This window comes from Vombatus ursinus, unplaced genomic scaffold (genome assembly GCF_900497805.2).
Source record: "Vombatus ursinus unplaced genomic scaffold, bare-nosed wombat genome assembly UNPS02003292.1, whole genome shotgun sequence".
NCBI lineage: Eukaryota > Metazoa > Chordata > Mammalia > Diprotodontia > Vombatidae > Vombatus > Vombatus ursinus.
In genome coordinates, this window is record NW_020943070.1 from 8,942,644 (window position 1) to 8,962,490 (window position 19,847).

Below are 19,847 nucleotides of genomic sequence, written 5' to 3' on the forward strand. Positions count from 1 at the left end.
GGCTGCCCATCAGCTGGGGAGCGGCTGCCCATCAGCTGGGGAGCGGCCAAAAAAGTTCTGGTATATGGATGTGATAAAATAGTATTGAAATACTGAAAGAACTGATTTCAGAGAAAACTGGGAAGATGGGTATGAACTGAGAGCAGAGGGTAATGAACAGAATGAGGAGAACCAATTATGTAATAACCAACTATAACACATTAAAAAGAACCAGCTTTGAAAGCCCTAAGGACACTGATCAATCCCAACAGAGAGGTGGTGGACTAGGGAAGCAGCATGAGGCAGATGTCTTTGGGCATGAGCAACTGGGAAATTTGTTTTGCTTCATTTATTTTTTCTTTTTTCAGTAAGGGGAGGGCGGTGACTTGGAAAGTAGAAAAATGACTTGTTAATTTAAAAAATAATTTAAAAATTTAAAAATAAAAGTGCACTAACCCTTCACAGGACTTTTGAAAATATCAAATAAGAGAATATATATAAAGCACTTTGTGACCACACCTGTGAGCTATTATCCTTATTATTATTATTACTGTTGTTGATGATTAACAGGGATAGAAAGCACAATGACTTCTCCTGGGTCTGAAACGACACAGATACAGTACAAGTTTAATAGATTTCTTCCCAAGCCTCCTTCTTAAAATTTGGAATCAACATTACAATCCTCCCAAGTCCTCGGCATTGTTCCAAGTGGCTCATGCATCTTTGAGTAGTGACATCTTGTGCCAATGGGGGCCTTGAAATAGGATGGGGGGTGGGGGCTGAGTGGGGTGGGAGGCTACCTGCATCCAGGGTAGGCAGGCTCCACACCGGAATTTCAGGTCGCTCTCTGACTATCCAGTGAATGACATATAGTGTCACTCGGGTCCAGGCTGGGCTTTTTCCAAAGTGGACAACCATAACACAAACAGAACTAGGAGAGTTTTGGTTTCATGGAAAGAAGGCTGTCGTTAGAGTCAGAAGACCACGGAATTCAATCCCAGCCCCATCACTGCCTGTGTGACCATAGGGAAAATTGTTAACCTCTCCAGGCCTCCGTTTCCTCATTTCTAAAAAGGAAGTGATGATAGTGCCACAGGTTTAGGTTGTAGAACAAGCCTACTGAGGACCTTCAGTTCCTGAAAAACATTATGGTTGCACTTTTGATGAGGGCAGTGGTGGCATCTGATGAGGGCAGACTCAGATCAGGAATAGATAACAGAGAGAAGGAGGGATTAACCATTCAAAACAATCAGTTGCTTTTAATAGAAAAAAGTAAGGCCTTATTTATCTAATAACAAAGTTATACTTAATGGTTATTTATTTTCTTTTTTTTCAGTGGGGGGGAGAGAAGTGGGAAGAAGAAAAATAAATATTTTTCATTTAAAAAAAATTTTTAAATTTACATAAAACTGTGAGTTACTTTCAATTAGAAAAAGGATTAAGAGAAGTAAAACCCCCTAAGTACAAATTGTATAGTTTACGCCTAACAACTATTCATAGGGGTGGGGAACCTGCGTCCTCCAGGCCACATGTGGCCCTCTAGGTCCTCAAGCATGGCCTTTTGACCAATGGGACCAGCAGTCCCATTCTGCATTCTCCTTTCCAAGCTAAACATCTCACATTCCTGCCTCATGGAACATGTTTTCCAGACCCTTCACCATCCTGGTCAACCTCTCCTTGGGAGGACTTCTGCTTGACTCTGTCCCTCCGAAATGTGGTACCTAGAACTGGACCCAACACTCTAGAATGAAGGAGCTAGAGCAGGCAGGGTCAGAAGTCAGGAAAGCATCCAGAAAAGTGGGGATCCAGCCCAGGTCTGGATTCTATCTCCAACACCAACTTGCTGATATGACTTAAGCCCTCCATCTTTTAAGCCCTGACTAACCCTGCGTTCTTCAGCTAAACCTGAACTGTTGGCAACTTCGAGCTGACGCTCACGCTTTCTGCTCTGGATGGAAACAGCTGAATCAGGCGGTTGTGGATGCCAGCTCTGCTTTGCCCCAAACGCCCTTGGATCGCAGCTTTGGTTTCATCATTGAGGCCAGTCTTAGAGAATGCCCTGGGGCATTCGGAGCTCCAAGTGACTGGCACAGTCCAAATGTGCCCGAGGCAGGACTGTAGACTGACTCTTCATCCGTTATACTCCAGTAGTAGAGTACTACCTACCTACATACATACACGTACACCTATTTTTGCATCATGGACCTCTTTAGCAGGCTGTGAAGCCTATGGACACGTCATTTGACAGTCAATAAACACTCACGAAGCACCTACTATGTGCCACTATACTAAGCAATGGAGAGACAAAGAAAGTGGGGGGAATCCTTACCCTTGTGGAGCTCACAGTTGTGTTTTTAAATAAACAAAAGGAAATGCTAGGATCACATAGGAAACCAGAGGATGGTGAAAACAAAGATGTCATTCTTCCCCATTGGAGTTCACAGACCCCCTAAAGTCTATCCAGGGACAGACCCCAGGCTAAGAAGCAGGACCAGGTCTGGTTTTTGTTACCTGGGTGACCCTGCCTCTACAAAGCTCATCTTGTCAGCAGCCAATGCATATTCTGTCTGAGATCTGGGTCAGACACAAATCAAACCTCCCGGCACGATCTGTCTCATCCTCATCTCTGCCACGGCTCTGTCTCCAAGCAATCCTTCACCCATCTCTTTGCTCAGCCACAAGCTGCCCCAGGCTCTCTTCCCAGGCCTGGGTCGACCTTTCCTGGCCTCATCTGAAGGGCTCTGCAGGGAATCAGGTGTAATTATGTTTTTAATATCTCCCTGTTACTTGTTGAGCCCTAATTTGTCTTAATTGCTTCCAGTGAAGGACATCTCTGCCATCTGCTCTATCTCTGAGGAAGTAAGTAAGCTGCCTTTACAAATTGGACCAACCTCATTCCTTTAGCTAGTAACTTCATTCCTTTAGAGTTAGGCTTAGAGTAGGAGTCGGAGGCATTTGGGATTAGGCTCGGAGGGTTAGGGTTAGAGCCAGAGGCTAGGGTTAGTTTTCCCCCAGACCCTTACTGAAGAATGGGTCTGACTTCTTTAACCCTAAATGCCCCTATTTTTAAAGCAGCCAGACCTATTATCTTCTAAATTGAAAAAAACAAAGAAACTATTGAACAAGAGAGATTTCAATGAACATACACAGATGTCTTTATATCCACACTATGGGGCAGATAGGTGGTACAGTGGATAGAGTAAGCACTGGGTAAGGGAGTCAGGAAGACCTGATTTCAAATCCAGACTCAGACGCTTATTAGCTATGTGACTCTGACCAAATCACTTGACCTGTCTGCCTCAGTTTCCTCATCTATAAAATGGGGGTAATAATAGCGCCTACCTCCCAAGAGTTGGTGTGAGGATCAAATGAGATATTTGTAAAGAGCTTGGCACATAGTAAGCATTATATAAATGTTAGTTATTATTATTAGAATCAGCTGTACCTATCAAAGCATCACCAATTCTTCTTGGGAAAGAAGTCTTGGATGTCTCAGGGAGACATCTGGCCTGTTCTCCTCTCTTACACGTGACAACATGGTAAGAGCCACATTATACTTAGTTACTTAGTGTATTCATATATATATATATATCTATATATATGCATGTACACACACACACACACACACACACACACATATATATATATAATATATATGTAAGTATAACCTGGAGCTCAAGCCTAGTGTATTTTGCATAAATCTCTCCTCTTTGGTGGAGAGAATGATTACTCATAGGCACAGAGAGTCAGAGGGATCATTCTTTCCACCAATGAGGAGTCTTATGCAAATGACCAAGTTTGAACCCTGGATTACATCCAGAAATATGGGCTCTAGACTTGGTTTACCTGTGGGATTTCATTGGGTGTATGTGTATGTGTAGGGAGATAAATATATATATATATATATATATATATGTGTGTGTGTATGTGTGTGTGTGTGTGTGTACATATATATATGCTTCAATCTATATAGACAGATTTAGATATTTGTATATCATATATATGTATATCTGTGTATATAGATGATATAGATATATCCATCTTATTTAGAATCTCAAAAAGTTCTAAACCTTCAAAAACCTCCAGTATCATTCCATGTAAAGAGTATAGCATCTGAAATAAACAGACCTGGGCTCAACCTCTTGGATTGGTCCCCTTTATTATCTTGGTGAACCTTAGGCCTATCACTTAAATCCTATGGGCCTCAGTTTTCTCATCTCTAAAATGAGGGAGTTATATGAGATGGCCTCTAAAGTCCCTCGAAGCTCCAATCAATAAGCATTTATTATGTACTCACTAAGTCCTAGGCACTGTGGATTTAATAAAAGAAAGCAGGCTCTGCTCTCAATGAGCTTATATTCTATTGGGGGAAACCGTCCTATGTGTTTGAGCATCACTCATGGATCTCACAGTTCTTTGATTCTATTTGTAGCCAGGGGCCATGGGGACCTGCCCATTGACTCATGCACATACCATTCTTTTACAAGCTTCAGTCAGGTGGAGTGTGGGTGAGAATGGCCAGTTCATCCACTGTGCCAACTAGCTGCCCCGGCACATAGTACTTAATAAATGTTGACTGAGTAATTAACTGACTCCCCTTGGTCCTGTGTGTCCTGGGGTGTGAGAAAAGGACCAGTCAGCCTTGGAGAGGATACCAAGAGATGTGATGTTTTAGGGAGAGAGTTATGAGCCCCAGAAGATGGAAAGAATGTAAGAGGAAAAGACAATGAAAGATCATAAGGGAAGGATCTTGGATACCATCTAGTCTAAACCTCTCACTTTACAGACGATTTGGGGGCCCAGAGAGGGGTAGTGCCTCAACTATCCTTGGCCACCCAGGCAGTATGTGATAAAAAGTGATTCTAACTAACTTCCCTGACTCTAATACAGCTATCCTTTTGCAAAGGACAGTTACAGAAGGTGAAATAGAAACAGAACAGAAGAGGATAGTGAGTAGAGAGGGGCCAGGGGTGAGTTTAATGTTGGGGGATAGGAGTGGGCAGTGGCTGCCATGGGTCAAGCCTGTGACCAGCAGCAAGTCAGAGCTAGAAGAAACCTTTCAATGGGATGTCGACACTGGGAGGAATTTTAGACCTTAAGACATAACATCAGAGCCGGGAAGGACCTTAGAGCAATCACAGGAGCCATATGTCAGCTAAGCCCCCCCAAGTCTCAGCCCCAGGGACATCCTCAGTACATCCCAAGAGTCTGTTCCCAAATGGATCAGTAAACAAACTCTCCACATATGGAGTTCCAATGTCCCAGAGTCTCTGTTCCCACTCACTTTTGTTTTCATTAGTCTTTTAAAAATTTCTACATCACGAATTACAAAGTCAATTGGAGGGCATATTTCCCACTCTCTGTCCTGGGCCCCAACATTCCTAGGCATCTACTCTGTGGACAACTGAACTATTGATGTCCCTGTAGCTGGGGGTCTGATTTGGAGAATTCCTCAAGCCCCCTTTATGCTCCATTAGTAAGCTTTCTTTGTCATCAATTTTTCCAGTGTCAGAAAGTCGTCAGGGAAAAGAGAGACTCTTTAAGGGTGTGCCCTCATCCCCCCTACCCCCATTGCCTGCTTCAAATGTAGAAACCAGTTGGGATGGTTTTACTGTCTGAATACACTTCCTTCTGTGGTCTCTGCGGTTTCATTCTGGCCATGGTTAATGACATTGAGTAATGTAACATGAAAAGGCTGTTGACAGGTCTTTACCGAAGGACCCAGTTAAATTGAAGCTTGAGGATTAAAAACCAATCTCACCACCCAGAAGAGCCTGCAACTTTCTTAAGAGACACAGCGATAATAATCAAAGAGCTGGAAACAGTTCCATAATTTAATGGACAAAGAGAAGAACTAAAAAGCAATTGTAAGCACTTCTCCTCCCTCTTCCCATGCGCTCCTTCCCCCAGCTGTTTGAGAGATGAAAGTTAACTGATGCATTTGGCTCCTGGGCCATTGATAAAGTCAGAACATTTGCCCAGAGGAAGCATAATTGCTCCCCAGAGAAGGGCTTCTGGGGTCCACGTTTTTGTCAGAATTTATATTCCCTGAGTGACAAATGGGATCATGACCTATCTTCACCAGCCTGACAAAGATATACTTTAGCGGCTTTGAGAGAAGAAAGAAATCCAACCTTTCTCTAGACGGTAGCAGCTTAGAAAATCTTTTGGAAGGTGCTACCCACCTGAGCCCTCTGTTAGCTTGGTTGGCTAGATCTGGGAATTGCTGACCCCGAACACAAACTTGTTCCCTGTCTAACGGGGCAGCTGAAAAACAGTCTGAGACATATAGCAATGTGGATGGGGATGAAGTCTGAGTCCTCAGGACTGACAATAGGCTGGCAAGAATCTGTCAGTGCTGCTGGGACAAAGTAGAGTCCGTTGATCCAGGTATGGTCTTTCCAGACCCTCACTTCTGAATCATGGTTGAGTAAGGATGTTATTATATGTGACTATATGTAAAATACATACTATATGTAAAAGGTTGTAACTATATGTAAAAGGATGTAACTCTATGTAAAAGGTTGAGAATGTCAAGGGGTTTATTCACAACACAATGAAGATGGGAGAGTGAGGGACAGCGATAAAAGAAATGAACGAGTGTCAGTGATATATAAGAATGGGATTGATCGAGTGAATTAAACAAATCACTCACCGAGATTGAAGTAAGTGGTAAGATGTCCTGATACCAATCAGTCAGACACTTTAGATTAAGTGAGTTTATTGGGAAGACTTTGTGGATTGGCTGAAGAAACTCAGTTATAGTCTGTGAGTCATCTTTAAAATAGACTAGGACAAAACCTAAGTTTTTAGAGTATCTGGCAGATTCATATTCCAGCAAACACCAAATAAAGAGAGAGTGTTCCAGCGAAATCCCTTGAGCAGTCTCTTATGGAGATTGGTAGCCCTTTAGCTTTAGTCTCCACCCTCTGCCTCCTTCCCCCACCCCTTGACCAGAGGAGTAGCTTGTGAACTTTGGAGGCCCAGAGAATTTCTCATTATTCCATTGGCATCCTAGTGGCCTCCCTGGATCAGCTGAGGGTATGGCTGCATTGGGAGCCAAGGGCAGACTGAATGTAATTCAAGGCTCCAAAAGGAGCCTAGATAAGAATGATACCATACCTAAGAGGATGTTGAGAAGAGGAGAAAAGGACTTCCAGACACTAGGCTTTCTAAACTTGAGCCTACTTTTCCCTGGACTTTATATATTCTAACCCTTCCATAGTCCCTCTAATTCTAGTGTCTTCTTTCTGTTAATTATTCCCTATTTATCCCATCTAGAGCTTTCTTTGTTTGCATATTGTTTCCCAAATTAGATTATAAGCTCCTTGAAGTCAGACGCTGTCTTTTGCCTCTTTTCATATCCCTAGTGCTTAGCAAGTGCCTGGCACATAGTAGGCACTTAATAAGTGTTTATTGATTGACTGATTATTCTAATGGGAGAATGTGTCTTAGACTTTTAGTGGGAATGTTTTATACCAACTGTTCTTACTATACCACTGTAGTTAATGCCCCTTTCTGATAGACATTTCAGGCTGGTTAATTAAATTGATTCTCGACTGCTAATGTTGATGGGAAGTACGCCAATGGGGGCTCATGAGCTACACAGCATTAGAGAAAGACAACTCCTCCAAACCCTCAGAATAGCCCCTAGAGCCCTCAGGGGACAGAGAAGTTGCGCCCGTGGACCCCCATGTTGGTATGAGTGGGAATTAGAATTGTCACCTCAGAACATGTGTTACAGGAACATTTAAAGTATACAAAAAAAGGCATAAAGAAGTTTAGACAGGGAGATAGACAAGTAGAGCAGTGTGTTAGAACTTTGCAGTTGTTTGTTATTTTTCAGTTTTTTACTCATGTATGACTCTTGGTGACTCCATTTGGGGTTTTCTTGGCAGAGATGCTGGAGTAGTTTGCCATTTCCTTCTCCAGCTCATTTTACAGATGAGGAAACTGAGGCAAACAGTATGAAGTGACTTGCCCAGGGTCACACAGCTAGTAAGTATCTGAGGCCAGATTTGAATTCAGGAAGGTGAGTCTTCATAACACTCTATCTACCACACCACTTAGCTGCCCTAGCAGCGTCGGAATAACCATGTTAAATTTGTTACATACTTTAAAAAAACCCAAGCTATGCATAATAGAGATTTGCCATGTCACATACAATTCTCTTTTTCCTGAGGTTTTTTTTTTCCTTAGGGAATAAGGAAATGTTTGTGTTTGTAGATTTTTGACAGATATGTAATGATTAAAAAGAAAGAAATTTGAAATTACAATGGATATTAAAAACATCAGGGAAGAAACAAGTAGAAAGAGATTGATAATTAGAAGAAAAGAAGGGAAGATTAAGGGGTCAAACTGCTGGAGAAAGCAGGAGGGAAAAGGATCAAAGGCACATAGAGAGGGATTGGCCTTGGCAAGAAGGGTTGCCTCGTTATCAGAGGAAAGGTGGAGCTGGGGATGATGAAAAGAGGGTTTTGAGATGAGGAGGGAAAATGATGGAGCTCATGCTGAATGGCCTCAATTAGTCCAGTAAAGTAAGAAGTGAGGTCCTCAGCTGAGAAGGCTGTGGAGGAGGTGTGGGAGGCCAGTGGAAGAAGAAGTTTCTGTGGGGTGTGGAAAAGTGAATCAATCAAGGTGGATTAAAAGGATTTCCTTCCTGCATGGAGGGCCCAGTTGAGATTAAATAAAATAAATATGCAGCGTAAAAGGAGGTACAACAGTGGTTCTGGAGGACCCATTTAAATGTGTAAAGGTACCTTCAAGGTACATTCAATGACCAAACCTGAGCCAGAAAGTCCAGATATGAGAATGCACCTCCTTCCTTCTTTACAGAGGTCAGATACTCTAGGTGTGCGTGGAGGTGTTGGTTACCTTTGCTAACCAACCTTCTTTTTTCTCTTCCTTTTTTATACTCTCTTATAAAGGGTGACTCTCTAGGTGGGAGGATGGGGGACCGATTGGGCAATGGAGATAATGTGAAAACAAAAGATAGCAACAGAAAATTTCAAAAAATTTACAAAGTGTTTTGTTTTTTTTTTTTTAGATGATGTAAGTGTTTGCTACACCTCATGATAAAGGATGGAATGAAGAGAGACGCAAATCTGGAGAGTTGGCTGTACGACGACCAGAAAGGAAAGATAAAGCTTCTCTAAGATGATGGTACACATTGAAAGGAAAATGGAACTTGGCTCCCAGAAATGACTTTGTATCCATTGACTTTGGATGTATTTACTTCTTTCTCCCCTCCCCAGTAGAATGTAAACTCCTTGAGGGCAGGGATAGTTTCATTTTTGTCTTTTTGTCTCCATAGCCTAGCACAGGGACTGGACTATAATGTTGTTCAGTCATTTCAGTTGTGTCCGACTCTTTGTGACACCATTTTAAGGTTTTCTTGGAAGAGATGCTGGAATGGCTTGCCATTTCTTTCTGTAGCTCATTTTACAAATATGGAAACTGAGGCAAATGGAGTTAAGTGACTTGACCAGGGTCACACAGCTAGCAAATGTCTGAGGCTGGATTTGAACTCAGGTCTTCCTGACTGCAGTCCTGAAGCCCTAAAAACTGTGGCATGTAGCTGCCTATTTCATACTGAATTTTCATGGCTACTTTTCTGTTCCCAGAAGGTTCCCAGAGAGGCACAATAATAAAAGCACTAGATTTGGAGTCACCGAAATTATATCCCTGAAGAGATGTAGAAGACACAGTGAGTAAAGCGCTAGGCCTGGGTTCAAATCTTGCCTCACACACTTACCAGCTATGTGACTGTCTAAATCATTTGGCCTCAGTCTCTTCATATGTAAAATGGGGATAATAATATATATTATATATATATATATATTTTTTTTTTTTTTGAGGCAACGGGGTTAAATGATTTGCCCAGGGTTACACAGCTAATAAGTGTCAAGTGTCTGAGGCCAGATTTGAACTCAGGTCCTCCTGACCCCAAGGCTGGAGCTCTATCCACTGTGCCACCTAGCTGCCCCAAGGGGATAATAATATCTTACAGAGGTGCTGTGAAGATTAAATGAGTTAATGTTTGTAAAGTGCTTTGCAAACCTTAATGTTAACTATTATTCTTATTAACCCAGCTGGGTTACTTACCAGCTGTGGGATCATGTTTATCTATGCCTCAGTTTCCTCCCTTGTAAAATGAGGGGCTTGAAGTAGATATAGATGACCTCCTATGATTGTAGGGGCCTCTCTCAGGGACATAGATCTGGTCAGTTGTCAGAGGCATGATTCACACCCAGGTCCCCGGACTTCAAGCCTGGTGACGTTTTCTCTAGCTTTTTCTAGCTGCAAAGTATCAGAGCTGGGATTGGAACCCAGGTCTCCTGGGAAGGGTCCTTTCCACTCCATGGCCTGGAGAACTCCAGGGAATATGTCTCCTTTCCCACTTTTCTGCCTAAAAGAGGGTTCACTCCTGGTACAAAAGAAGAGTCATTAGGAAGGTCTCTGGAGACCATCCGAGTGATTTTTTTCCTCCTCTTTAAAGAAAAGTTATATTGATTAGACCCAAGAGAACATTTAAAAAAAAAATTGCCCCAAAGTGTTTCTCATAGTCATGACCTTGTCCTGAATGCAGAGAGTCTGGACTCTTCACCAAAACAAAGCTACGTTAAAAACTCTCCAGATACTCAGGGACTTGGTCAAATATCCTCTCCTCCAGCCCCCAGACAGCAAGATAACACAGGCATTCTCCCCATTTGCTTTTAATTAGTAAATATAACACACACAGGCTTTTGTCACTTGGCCTCCCCTTTCAGGGGACTAACATCCTCCCTGGAGGAAGAAACAGGATACATGAGGGGGCTAGTGCAGGATGGGGCTGGATCTATACAAGGAAAACAAAAGCAATTTTATATATAATTACATATCATGATAACAATCATCTAGGTCATAATTCGAGCCAAAGACCTGCTGCTCTGAAGTCAAAAGGAAGTCTTTGGCCCAGAATCATTCTGGGATGTTTGTCTGGTAGTTGAAAACCAGCAGCTATCCCAGATAATGAGAGCCATCACAACCCGGCTTGTTAGTAGTCTATCAATCAACAAGCATTTATTAAGCCCCTGCTGCGTGCTAGGCAGTAGAAAGACACAAGCGAGGCAGCAGTGAACATAAGACGCATCTGGTAGAACGTGAACTCAGTGCCCCACTCTCACTCCTTCCAATCCACAACGCCACAGACTCAGGGTCACAGATTTAAAGCTGGAAGGGAACTCTGAGGGCATTGAGGCCAACTCCTCCTTTCACAGAGGAGGAAACTGAGGCCCAGAAAGTTGAAGGGACTTGCCCAAGGTCACACAGATAGGGCCAAAGCTAAGACCTGTACCAAGGGCCTCAGCCTCTGAATCCAGGAACCTCTTAGGCATGGAACAAATGCTGTATGACTGACTACCATGGCAATAGTCCAACACCTGTTAGGATGAGTCTGAAGTTCAAATCCTGGCTCTGCCCCAGACTACCTATGTGACCTTGGGCAATAGCACTGGCTCTGGAGCTACAGACCCTGGGTTCAAATCCTGCCCCTGAAGCTTACTACCTATTACCTTGGCCAAGTCACTTTTCCTCTCAGACTCAGTTTCCTCATTTGTAAAATTAGGAGATTGGACTAGATGGTCTCTGAGGACCCTTCTACCTCTAGGTTTACAATCATTTGATCTCTCCTCTGCTGCAGATAGCAGCCCCTCTATAATTCAGTAACATAGTCTTTGATAGATGTTGTTGCCCCTACACTCATCACCCTTTTTGGCTAGGCTGGCTTTGCTGTAACTATAGACAAATCACTGGGTCTCTCTCTATTATATATGTATATATATACATATATATATATGTATATATATATATGTATACACACATATATCTCTCCAGTTTTTCCTCTCTTTCTTTCCCTCTTTCCCTTCCTTACCATCTCCTTCTCCCTCTCTCCTTCCCTTGTTTACCATCTTTCTCTTTTTCCTTCCTACCTCCTTCCCCCTCCTTCTCTCCTCCTCCTCCTCTTCTTCTTTCTCTCTCTCTCTCTCTCTCCCCCTTCCTCTTTTCCTCCCTCCTTCTCCCCTCTTTCTCCTCCTACGCCTCTCCCCTCCCTCACTCTCTCTTTGTCTCTCCCCCTCCCTCCCTCTCACCCCCCTCAAATTAGGTAAGTGTTAGACTGTTCCCTGGTCAGGTATTCTAATAACCTGAGAAAACCAGGCTATGGAGAAAAGATCTGTAAGCAGCCTTGACTCTCTGTGGGACCCCATCATAGTACTCCTTCCACAAGCAATCACTGCCATTATGGAAGCATCAGGAAACAAAGTTGGAGGTGGGAAACTGACTTCACTTCTCAGTGGAAACTGACATAGTAGCATGAGGATTCAGAGCCAGGAGGGGACCTTCTAGACCCCATGGTGTGGGGGATCTTCTCATTTGTGTCTTGGACCCCTGTGACACTCTGTCTGATGAAGTCTTTGAACCTTTCCTCAGAATCATGTTTTTAAATTCATAAAACAAAATACATGTGATTACAAAGGAAATCGGTTCCAATGGAATAGTTATCATTTTTTTTGAAGTTCATGGTGAAGAACCCCCTGCTCTAATCCAGCACTCTCCTTTTACAGATTCAAAGACCCTTCACTGAACCCCCTGAGGCCCTTGGCTGAGAAGACACACAGCTTTAAGTAGCAGGACAAGGACTTTAACCCAGCTTTCTTTCTACAGTATGAAGCTGCCTCTGGTTGGTTATTCTCAGTTCTAAATTTCTGCTGCTCATTTTAAGTAAGATATAGTGGATAGTTTCACTGAGTCTTCATGAAAAGAGAAACTTGGAAATATGTCCCCTCTCCCTTCCCCTGCCACTCTGTCTCACCAAACTTTTCCTTCTATTCCCCCGCACAGCACAGCCATCAAAAAGTCACATCCAATTATCTCCAGTGGGTTACTGTGGGGCAAGTTTTAATTTAGCCAAAAGTTAGAGGGACAGGGAGAGATCATCCAGAGAAGAACGTGAAAGGTGACACCTCCCCAGAGGAAGGGGAGAACGGTGATAAAAAGAGATGGAGGGAAGGAAAGTTTCAAATGCATTTTGATTTTCTCCCCCATCTCCAAACATCCCATCCCTCAAAGAGATCATTAACATTCTAAGATGTTTTATTTTCTGTTCAATGCTGCAAAATTCCCAAGGGCTAGACATTTCACCAAGCAGGATCCAGACAGGCAGCTGGTAGAAAGACTTCCCACCCAGCTCATCAACAGTATTTATCCAATGCCGACTCTGGCAAATTAGCTCTGGGCTGTCAGCTTTAGATCACAGTCACCGAAAGCCAGGAGTCCATTAGAGTTCTAACCTAATTTGCAAAGAGAATGGTTGAGGCAAGCTTTGTCCTTTTAAGGATTCCCTATTTTCATCATCCATCCATTGACCTATACATCTCTCTCTATAATTTACCATCGTCTCTTATGGATGGAAATTCGAGATGTTAGTTTCTTTAAAGTGTCTAGAATAATGACTGTATTCTAGGATTCTGTTGGCAGCCTGTCTTTTTTCTTTCCTACCCTGTTTTCCAATTCTTTTCTCCCACCCCTTACTATCCTAGGATGTTAAGTTAACAGGAATGTACCTGCTTTCTTACCCTCATGCTTTTCAGAGAAAGATGTACAGGAAAAGATACTACTTTAAAAGTCCCTTTTAGTTGCTGGCATATAACTGTTTAAGGGGGGAAACCCCTTAGAGCAAAAGAACAAAAATACCTTTTTCCCCCCACTGAAGCAGTCATTTCTTTTTTCCTCCCGAATATCTTGACCACCAAAATGGAAACTCCTCGGATGAGTTTTTGACAAATAGGTAGGAAAATATTTAAAGCAGTCCAGAAAATAACGCCCTTCCCCCAAGATGATGCTTCCTAGCAGCAGACCTCCTCACACTCGCTGTATGGAGAAGAGGCTGGGGAGGCCTTGGATTCTCCATCGCTGTTGCACTCTGGTCTTGGGTCAGCGCTGGGCATGGCTGGGCTGTCTTTGGTCTTACTGCAAGCTCCCAAAGAATGAGAGTCGAGCAGATTCTGGAGATGTTTGATGTAGCCGATGGCAGCTCGGAGGGTCTCCACCTTGCTGAGGCGCTTCTCCACCAGCTCCCGGGGCAGGTGGTCCCGGAGGCGAGCGTATCCCTCGTTCACGCAGCGCACTCTTTGCCTTTCCCGCTCGTTCCGCTTTTGGATGAAGGCTGGTTCGAAGGCACAATCTAACACTCCGAGCTGTCCCGGCAGAGGAAAGCAGGCGAATCTTCCCGAGCAGCCCCTGTAGTAGGCCCGGTCCCAGTAAGCACCGTCTAGGTGGAAGGAGACATGGAAAGGTTCTCTCAGAGACAGTCTGGTATGATTCCCTGGCGTGGTCGTGGATGTGGCAGTGAAGTGGCATGGTATTCTTTTCAGGGTGCCATCAGACTTACTGCTCTCCATTATTTGCTGAAAAAATGAATCACCAAAGGGACTGATTTCCAAGCAGGAGTAGATTATCTGCAGAGACCTAAAGCAAGACCGCTATTTCCTAGTCTGTCTTAGGTGAAGAGCTGGGGTCCAGGCAGGAATCAGCAAACTCAGGTGCCCATGGAGGTTTCAAGGCAACTTTCCATGACTTAAAAAATTCACTGTACTCTGAGGTCTTTATATAAGGATCTGAGCTGAGTTGGTAGGCAAGGTTTTCAGGACCACTAATCCATACTTTAAACCCACCTTTCCCCCACTCTGATCTTCTTATTTGAAAAGATAACAAAGGGTCTCCTACATTCTGTCCGTTAGCCTGGAAATGCCAGCTCACACCCAACACAAAGTAATCTTCCCAAGCTACCAATGCTTTTCAATTATTATAACCCACCGAGTCGAGGTCTTCAGGAGATGAGTAGCTCGCAAAGCGCACAGGAATGTTCGGGTTTGGGAGAGCCCCGCCCAGGAACCCAAGGATCTGCTGTCAGGCCGAGAAAGAGTTCACCGGAGGCTTTTCTCCTTGAAAATCAAAACCCAACTGGAGCCTTTGTGGTTTCTGGTGTTCGGGGCTAATGGGAAGAGCTCTTAGACTGTTTGCAAACTTAAAACTCGCTCTTTCATTCCCAGGGAGGTGGAGGGGGGGGAGGGGAATCATCAAAGGAAAGAGTGCTCTCTTGTGGTTGTAAGGTGTGTCAAACCCAGGAGGACCCCGGGGGGAAACGGGAGCCAGGCCTCCCTCTTCAACCTCAGAAATCCAGGCCTAATTTGTCCAGTTTAGAGGGGGCAGAAGATACATTTTAGCAGTGACTGCATGTATGAAATCTATTCCCAATTAGTCAGGTTTAAAGGGGACAGGAAAACTTTTTTTTTTTGCTATGATTACAAATAGGAATTCTCTTCCTTTTCTTCCAGACGTACTGTCAATTAAGGAAGGAAGGAAGGAAGGAAGGAAGGAAGGAAGGAAGGAAGGAAGGAAGGAAGGAAGGAAGAAAAAAAGAAAGAAAAAGAAAGAAAGAAAGAAAGAAAGAAAGAAAGAAAGAAAGAAAGAAAGAAAGAAAGAAAGAAGGAAAGAAAGAAAGAGAAAGAAGGGAAGGGAGGAAGGAAGGAAGAAAAAAAGGAAGGAAGGAAGGAAAAGTTGTGAAGCTCAAGTCCCTATAAGATACTGAAGTTTTCTGAGAATGTAACTGCTATGTTTCTGGAGAGATTCGTTGAGTCAGAGGACCCAGGATTGAATCTGGTCTCTGGCTTTACTACCTATGTGACCTGAGGCAAATCACTTAATCTAAGTGAAACTTCTTTTTCCTTATCTGTAAAATGAGCTATGGGTCAAATGACTTTCTAGATTTAAGGAAGGAAGAGAGGGAGGAAGAGGAGAGAAAGAAAAAAAACCAAGAAACTGAGAAAAAGAAAAAAGAGAAAAAGAATGAGACAAGAGAGAAAGAAAATGAGAGACAGATAAAGCAAAAGAAAGGAAAAGAAAGAGAAAATGAGAGGAAAGAAAGAAAAAAACAAGAAAATGAGAGAAAGAAAAGAGAAAAATGGGACAAAGAGAAAGAAAACAAGAGAGAAAGATGAAGCAAAAAAAAAGAGAAAATGAGAGAGGAAAGAAAAAGGGGGAGTGGAAGGAAAATCATCAAAAGGTCCCACTGTAACAAATGCCGCCCCAGTTCCCCCGTGCTTACTGTAAACATCTCTAAGTGAAGTTCCTCCAACCTCCTGTAATCCCACCCAGAATCCAAGGACCCCATCCTTCCATAGAGCACAGGGAGCTATTTCCTTTCTTTTCAGTGTTTAAACACACTGACCCTAATTGCGCGCGCGCGCGTGCACACACACACACACACACACACACACACACACACACACACACACACATGCAGATAATTTATTTTCCCCTTGGGGGTGAAAATGCTCTACTTGAAAGGCTGGGAGTCCCAGTTCCAGGGAGAACCAAGGCTGACTTTGAAGAGTTGACTTTTTGCCACACAACCCAAAATGACTAATTAGTCTATTCGTGTAAGCGAAGGCTTTTGAAGATGAAAGTCCTGTAAAGCTTAATTGTATCATCAGTGTCCAGGGATGTGTGTGTGTGTGTGTGTGTGTGTGTGTGTGTGTGTGTGTGTGTGTGTGTTTCACACTTCTCAAACATTTTCAACTTCACAAATCTATCAGAAAAACCAACGGGGGCCACGTGCCCCCTAACTTTGTACATGGACTTTCTGCTTGTAGGTCACATTCATGGTGTGGCCCCAACATGCTCCTGCTCACGTCCTGTATTTCACTGTTTACTCTCGAGGAGCTGCCTGAAGCTACTGAAAAATTCTTCCAGAAAGGCAAATGAAAGGGAAATAATTATCCCTTTCAGTTACAGGTTAGTCACCTTTTTATGATCTAACTTACCCTGAGATTGGTCCTGGCAAACATCAGGAGTCTAGGAGACAGGCATAGGATCACAGGGTCACCTACTGGCATCTAGAAAGTCATTTGACCCAAAGGGTTTATTTTACAGATAAGGAAAATGAAGGCCCAGTTAGATTAGGTGATTTACCTGAGGTCACACAAGTAGTAGTGGCACATCCCAGATTCAATCCCAGGTCCTCTGACTCTAAAAACATATGAGACACATCTCAGAAAATTTCAGTGTCTTACAGGGACTTAAGCTTCAGAACCCTCTGCCTGGATTTCCAGTGCCTCCATGTTCACCATAACCTCTCCATGCCCTGGGCAGCTCCCCAGATGATACATTGCAGAGAAGATGCCAACCTTCATCAGCAGAAGAGGTTTCCTTATCCAGAAGCTCTCCGCACCAGAAGTGTCAAACACCAGATTAAAATGTAATTGGAAATACTTTTTTAAATTAAGGAGTGAGGGGGCAAGTAAGGGAGAGAATTTAGAATTCAAAATTTTTTTAAAAAATGATAAAAAAATTTTTTACATGTAATTGGAAAAAATAAAATACTTTAAAAATAAATACTTTAAATATTTTTATTAAAAAGTAGAATAGAGGGGTAGCTAGGTAGTGCAGTGGATAGAACACCAGCCCTGGATTCAGAAGGACCTGAGTTCAAATCCAGCCTCAGACACATAGCACTTACTAGCTGTGTGACCCTGGGCAAGTCACTTAACCCCATTGCCTAGCCCCCCCCCAAAAAAAGTATAATAGAACATAAAGTTAATGAAATCACAGAGCCATATCCTATCCTTAGCCTTCCTAGCCACTCAAGATCTTCTAATGTTGTTTTTTCTTCCTATTCTTTTACTTTGTTCATGTTCAGTTTTATAATCTGAAATCTCTACTTGAAGTACTGCATTTGAAATCCTCAGAGATAAAGGGAAACAAAGGGAAGGGAACAGGATTTATTAAGTGCCTACTATGTGTCAGGCAGGTACTGTTATGTGCACTTTACAAATATTGTCTTATTTGATCTTATCTGCTATGCAAATATATAAGACCAAGAACACTTATCTAGTAGATAAGTAGTCAATAGATATGAACAAACACTTCTCAGAGGATTGTCAAACTATTAACAACCATTTGAAAGATTTCTCCAAATCACTAATAAGAAAAATGGAAATAAAAACTCTGAGGTTTCACTTCACACTTTAGCAAAATGGCCAAGATGACAAAATATGGAAATAGTCAATGTTGGAGGGATGTGGAAAGACAGACACACTAATACATAGTTGGTGGAGTTGTGAATTGTTCTAACCATACTAGAATGCAATTTGTAACTGTGATTTCAAAAAAAAAAAAGATGACTAATATTCATACTCTTCCAAAGATCCCACTGCTTAGGTATATACTCCAAGGAGGTAAAAGACAAAGAAGCTCCACATACACTAAAATATTCACAATACTCTTTGTAGTTGCAATGAACTAGAAATAAACCAGTTGCCCATCAACTAGGGACAGCTAAACAGATTGTGGTACATGAATGCGACAGAAAAATGATTGTCCCATACGAAACAACCAAAATAAGGAATTCAGAGAAGCATGGGAGGAATCCTATTAACTGATGGACAGCAAAACAAATAGAACCAGGAGAACAATGACTAACAATAATGTAAATAAAAACAACACTAAGGGACAGCTGACCTTGACTTAATTGCAAGGACCAATCTTGGTCCCAGAGGACAGATAATGGAAACATACTTCTCATCTCTGAGTAGAGAAGTGGGAAGCTAAAGGGAAGAAACACTATCAGTCATGGTCATTTTGTCAAAAGGTTTTGCTTAAGTAATTTTCCTTTTTACAAGACACTCCAATCTCTTGACTCGATGCATTTTCACTGGCTGCCGCCCCCATGCCTGGAATGCTCTCTCTCCTTTTCTCTGCCTCTTGGCTTCACTGCCTTCCTGTTGGAGAGATGTGGATGTGGATGAGCCAAAGCCCCAACCTTCTGCCAGAAACCTTTCCCAGTCCTTCTTAAGGGTAATGCCTACCTTCTATGGTTATCTCTGTTTTCTATATATCCTGTCTGAACACATACAGACATATAGTCTCCCACATTAGACTGTGAGCTTCTTGAGAGGTGGGACTGTCTTTAGCCTTTCTTTGTATCCCCATGCTTAGCATAGTGCTTGGCACACAGCAGGTGCTTAATCAATGCTTGTGGTAGGTAGGTGACGCAGTGGATAGAGTGCCAGGCTTAGAGTCAGGAAGACGAGTCTTCCTGAGTTCAAATCCAGCCTTAGACACTTACTAGTGACCCTAGGCAAGTCATTTAACCCCATTTATCTCAGTTTCCTCATCTGTAAAATGAGCTAGAGAAGAAAAGGGCAAACCATTTCAGTATATTTGCCAAGAAAACATGAAGAGTTAAGATACAACGACTAAACAACAATCAATACTTGTTGACTTGACAAGGAAGGACTGAGTTGGGAATGGGCAGCATACCGGGAAACGAATGAGCTGTAAAAACAAAAACAAAAGGTGACAATAAAACTTAAAAAAATTAAATGATATTATAGTCCATGATACGTGCTGCTGACTGGTTCTCCTAATTACTGTGCAGCATAATAATCATAGTTAGACGTGTCAGATACATCTTGTTGAAAAGAAAATCTTTTAAGTGCTACGGAAACCTACAACTGTTATGTTAGTGATAACATTCGCTTGGTTATCTACGGAGTATCCAATGAACCAATTTCATGTTTAAGGTAAGCCTGTGCATGCCTCTGACATCCACATGTTAATCTCGCCAAGGGAGGGATTTGCCTTAAATTTGCATGATAGGGCAATAAAAATAATCCTCTTCCAATCACATGCACCTTTTATCTGCGTATGACTGACATGCCCAGGGCCACATCGGGAGTGAGGGGTGGAATCAAGATTCAGCCCCACATCTTCTGGCTCTGGACCCAATGTGCTTTCCATGACACCATACTGCTCCCCACTCCTGTTCC

At 42.7% G+C, this 19,847-nt stretch overlaps 1 protein-coding gene across 1 annotated transcript; it reads right to left on the reverse strand.

Moving 5' to 3' along the window:
• Positions 1–13,371: 13,371 nt before the first annotated feature.
• Positions 13,372–14,417, reverse strand: ASCL4 (achaete-scute family bHLH transcription factor 4). Its single transcript, XM_027870987.1, has one exon. The coding sequence runs from the start codon at positions 14,415–14,417 to the stop codon at positions 13,863–13,865; it is 555 nt and encodes a 184-aa protein (XP_027726788.1). The 3' UTR covers positions 13,372–13,862.
• Positions 14,418–19,847: the final 5,430 nt, after the last annotated feature.